The sequence below is a fragment of the Lactuca serriola genome, chromosome 5 (assembly GCF_051521515.1).
Source record: "Lactuca serriola cultivar US96UC23 chromosome 5, Lser_US96UC23_V15, whole genome shotgun sequence".
Taxonomy (NCBI): Eukaryota; Viridiplantae; Streptophyta; class Magnoliopsida; order Asterales; family Asteraceae; genus Lactuca; species Lactuca serriola.
Genome location: NC_136412.1, coordinates 337,490,886 through 337,496,053, shown reverse-complemented (window position 1 = coordinate 337,496,053; position 5,168 = coordinate 337,490,886). Strand labels below are relative to the sequence as shown.

The 5,168-nt window shown below is 34.0% G+C and overlaps 1 protein-coding gene across 1 annotated transcript; it reads left to right on the top strand.

The window, feature by feature from the left end:
* The first annotated feature begins 3,519 nt into the window (after positions 1 to 3,519).
* LOC145055321 (Acyl-CoA N-acyltransferases (NAT) superfamily protein) lies at positions 3,520 to 4,952 on the top strand. The gene is made up of 2 exons (XM_079003614.1): positions 3,520 to 3,837; positions 3,911 to 4,952. Exons 1-2 carry the CDS (start codon positions 3,667 to 3,669, stop codon positions 4,880 to 4,882), a joined length of 1,143 nt encoding a protein of 380 aa, XP_078859740.1. The 5' UTR covers positions 3,520 to 3,666; the 3' UTR covers positions 4,883 to 4,952.
* The last annotated feature ends 216 nt before the right edge of the window (positions 4,953 to 5,168 follow it).

Sequence of the window (5,168 nt, the reverse complement as noted above, 5' to 3'; positions counted from 1 at the left end):
CATAGTCAATACCTTCTTGTTGCAAATATCTTTTAACAACCAGTCTTGCTTTGTTTCGAACAACATTACTTTCTTTATCCGTTTTATTTTTAAAAATCCAGTTTAATCCAATGACCGAAACATCATCTGGTTTTGGAACTAGTATCCAAACCTTATTTCGTTCAAATCCAGCAAGTTCAGATTGCATTGCAAAAATCCAATCAGGATCTTCCAATGCAACCTTAACTGTTTTCGGTTCTATTTTGGAAATGAACACATTAAACATACAAAATTCCTGGTGAACATTCAGTATCTCATTCTTAGCTCAAATTTGTGCACGTGTCATAATTCTAGGTTGATTTTCTCCAAGAGCTTGTTCTTTTGGATGGTTTCCTGTCCATCTGTCCATCGGTGGATATGCAGGATCAAAATCCAAAGATGCATCTTCGAATATTTCATCCGTTTCAGAACCTTCACCTGCATTCGACACATGATCAAAAACATCATGAAAATTTTCAATTTGTTCAATAGAAACATGAGGTACAAAACCATGTTACTCCCCCTAGACTAACAGATTTAGATTGTGAAGCTCCCCCTCAACATCAGCATTGGTCTGTCCTTGTTCCCCCTCGAACTGATATGCATTTTGAGCATGCTCCCCCTCAACTATTGAATCACCAATATGATCTTGTGACATCGAACTCAAGTGATCCCCCTCTACTTTACTATCCTGTAAAACAGGTAGACATTCGACATGTACTTGTGATGTTGAGGTAGATTGAGAATCATCTTCTTCCCTAGTCACCGTCGAATCATCAGAATGCTTTGATGCTTTAGGAATCCGATTATCTTCAGCATGAACTTCAGCATCAATTGCTCTATTTGGAACGCCAAAAATTAGTTCATAATCAATATCGAAAGAGTTTACAATTACTGACTCATCATTCATTTATGAAATAATTAGTCTTTGTTCGAAAGTCTGTTCAACGTGTTTGATGTGATAATCATCGAAAATTAGATTAAATGTTTCCTCAATCTTCATTGTTCGCTTATTCAACACCCGATATGCAACAGAGTTGTGCGGGTATCCCAAGAATATTCCTTCATCAGCTTTTAACTGAAATTTTGAAAGATTATCTTTGAGATTCATGATGAAGCATCTGCAACCAAAAACATGGAAAAAATCACATTAGGTTTTTGATTGTTTATGATTTCATAAGGGGTGATGTTAAAACGACGATGAATAAATGATCGGTTTTGAGTAAAACACGTCGAGACTGGTTCAGCCCAGAGATATTGAGGCAAGTTCGCATATGTCAACAGTGTTCTTGTTGCTTCTCATAAAGATATGTTCCTCCTTTCGACGACACCATTTTGTTGCGGTGCAACCTAATTGGATCTATGTTTTCACTATTGAATGTTATAATCTATGAACATCAAAGGCCCCTATAGAAACCGTAGTTTAATTGAAATTCATAAGAGGGTTAGGGTTTACATACCTCTTGATTATGCTTGTAAATAATCAATGAAATCCTTCTTCAAAAGCTCTTAGAATCAAGCACCAGAAATCGCATGCCTCTGATGGTTCACATCCAAACCCTAGCAACTAAGGAAAATTGAAGAGAATGGGGAGGGGGAAAATTTTCGGCTATTCTCTTGAGAGGAGGAGTAGCCAAAAATATGAAGGGTTAAGGCCCTATTTATAGCAGCACTAGGAAACCCTAGAAACCCTAATTTGAATATAATATTATTATTTCAAATTAGGTAATTATCTAATCTCCTAATTATCTTCAAGGGATATTCTAGAAAGCCTAGAATATGTCTCAAAACCGTCTACCTCTGTAGGAAGGTTTTGGAATCCCTTTTGTTCAACTATTGAACAATTACAGATTAGGTCCTTACACGTTTAATTAATCCAATTAATTCCAAAATTAATTCTAATTAATTACTGATTAATTCTTAATTAAATAATAATATTTATAATTAATATATTATTCTCATAATATATTAATAATTCATTTATTACTATTTATTAATCATATAATAAATTAATAAATCGATATCTTTCTTTAAAAATCATCATATTCAATTACTAGGTTTGAGAACAACCCAAAAGGGCTTTGCTAATGATTCAAGTATATACCAATTTAATTATTGACTTAGACACCTAATCCAACAATAATATCTCCAGTTACTCAAATGAGTTGAAGGGTTCAACCCTAAGGACAACCTAATTCTCGAGTACTTGAAATGTGTATTGTACCAATGTGGAAATTCAATCTTTAAGATACTTTCATTTATGCATGAGTTTGTTTTTTGTTTACTTTTAGTTAATTAAGGATTACATTAAAATGGGAGAGGAATATTGGTGATTTTAGTGTTATCAATATATTTTAATGTAGTTAGTATTATTAGTGAGATAGGTTGAGTTTAGCTTTCTCTCTGAGATTGGAGATGCGGGGTACACATTCAGAAAGTCTAATATGAACTCAGGTATACGGGGGTCTGAGGCAGCGCCACTAGCAGGGTCCAAAGGGCAAACCTATACGGATTTCTATATCAGGAAATAGTTCATCCAAGTAAATTCCAACCAAAAATAGATTGTGACATCATGATGATGTCAGATTTGGTTATATCTAAATGACCATATTTCAACATTCTTTTGACGCCAAAAGGGATGTAACCCCCATAAACTAACTTTCAACCAATTTTCTATTGACATATAAGGTTGATTCAAGTTCCAAATTTCAGTTGGAACACATTTACTCAAGAAAATAGATCATCTGATTTTTCTGTCTCTCAAAACACCATATCAAATAAATGTATTCTGTATTTCACGATTCGAATTAGGCCTGTAATTTGAATATGTTTTGTTCTTGGATTATCTCACTTCTGAATTCGTATACCCCAAACAATAAGAACGAGTTACAGATTTCAAAAAGTGTTTGAAACACGATCCTTAAATCTATCCAAGTCATATATATTGTTATTCTAGTTTCCTAATTTCTAACAAATTTTTATTAATATCCTTAAGATTCTGAACATAAAATTAGTTAAGTGATACCTAACTTTAATCAAATAATTCATTAAGTTGCAATAATCACAATTCCAAACATCTAGTAAAAGGGTTAACTGCGAAAAAAGGGTTTGAAGTTGCCTTAATTTTAATGTGATCATCGATTTCTAAGAAATATAAAGGAAAAGACTTGAGAGCAACATTGGTCGCTATTTTTTTATCCTAACTAAATGTAAAATTTGCCTGAATTTTTAATTTGGTGTATATTACCATAAAGAAAACATATACAAAATTTAAGTTTTTTGAAAAATAAAAATAAAAATAATCCAAACTTCGGTGAACAAATTAAGAACAATAAAGTTGATCGTTTATAATTTTGTAATTAAACCTTTTAAAATTTGGATAAAATATTAGCAATTTTGGGTGTGGAATTGATCGTGATGGCTTTAAAAAAGCATACCCCCACATCCTTATAAATCAATCCCCATTACCCCATTTGATTTCAAGACACTTGTACTTGTATATGCTAAAACCCTAACCCCTCCAAACTCTTCAATCTTTTTTCCTTTTATATTCAATATATTTCATATTACACAAATACACTTTTCTATACTTACAGATATCTATATATCTATATCATTTTTTTTGGTTTATTTATGTAAATTGTAAAAATGGAATTTGAAGAGATTAAGGTAAGAAGCTATGATGGAAGTCTTGATAGAGCAAGACTTGAACTTCTTGAAAGAAGATGTGAAGTAGGCCCATCACATGTGTTCCTCTTCTCTGACACCATGGGTGACCCCATCTGTAGAATACGCAATAGTCCCTTGTACATCATGCTGGTAAACTTGTACATTCAATATAACACAATCTTTATTTCAATTTCTTAGACCCTTTTGCTTACTTGTTTTGTAGGTTGCCGAGTTGAACCATGAGCTAGTTGGTGCAATTCAGGGTTCAATCAAAGTGGTCACACTGAAAGATTTGGCTAAAGTTGGCTACATTTTAGGGCTAAGGGTCTCACCATTTCATCGGCGTAAAGGCATTGGTTCGAGCCTTGTGCACCATTTAGAAGAATGGTTCGTTGGGAACCAAGTGGACTACGCATACATGGCAACCGAGAAAGATAACAATGCTTCGGTTAATCTCTTTGTAAATAAACTCCAATATGTTAAATTTAGAACACCCGCAATCCTCATTCATCCGGTCAAATCCCGACCCCTTAAAATCTCATCAAAAGTCGAGATTTTTAAAATAAATGAAGAAAATGCAGAGTATTTATACCGTAGGTTCATGGGTTTGACTGAGTTTTTCCCAGCTGACATCGATAAAGTGCTTGGAAACAAACTAAGTTTAGGCACGTGGGTGGCATGCGAAAGAGGCGAACACGCTCAATTCGGGCAAAATGGTAATTTCCCATCCAATTGGGCTATGTTAAGTGTTTGGAATAGTGGGGGGTTGTTCAAATTACGAATAGGGAAAGCTCCGGTTTCTTGTTTGATGTACTCCGAGGTGTCAAAAGTGATTGATAAAGCGTTTGCATGTTTTAACATGCCAACGTTGTTGTGTAGTCTATTTGAACCATTTGGATTCTATTTCTTGTATGGGGTGCACCAAGAGGGTGAGGTGTCTAGGAAGATGGTTCGAGCCCTATGTAGATACGTGCACAACATGGCTCGAGTCGATGTGGATTGTAAAATGGTTGTCACGGAGTTGGGAAGGTATGATGAAAGGGTGAGACCTCATATCCCACATTGGAGGATGCTTTCATGCCTTGAGGATTTGTGGTGCATAAAGGCCTTGAAAAGTGAACATATAGAAAGTGTAAATGAATTGACAAGAATCCCACAAACAAAACCTCTTTTTGTAGATCCACGAGAGGTGTGAATGTGACTATGCCACCTAATTATTTGTTATTGGTTGTTCTCTTGTTTGGATATATTTAATATTCATGGTTTATTCTACACTTCTCGTTTATAATAATATTATTTTACTTATTCAATAAAAAGTAGTGTTTTTATGGATGCACGTATTTAATATTGAGTGTACTAAATCCTACTACAAATACTATACTATAATAAGAATAATATTTAGGATGCATAATTGGAAATACATCATTTTGCCAACTTTTAAATTAATACACATTGGTGAAAATGATCGTCGTGAATGATAT

What these genes read in the sequence shown, in the direction of transcription:
- LOC145055321 (XM_079003614.1), top strand. Translation starts at nt 3,667, where the DNA reads ATGGAATTTGAAGAGATTAAGGTAAGAAGCTATGATGGAAGTCTTGAT. An exon ending in GTCCCTTGTACATCATGCTG is followed by an intron (nt 3,838 to 3,910) that starts GTAAACTTGTAC and finishes CTTGTTTTGTAG; the next exon opens with GTTGCCGAGTTGAACCATGA.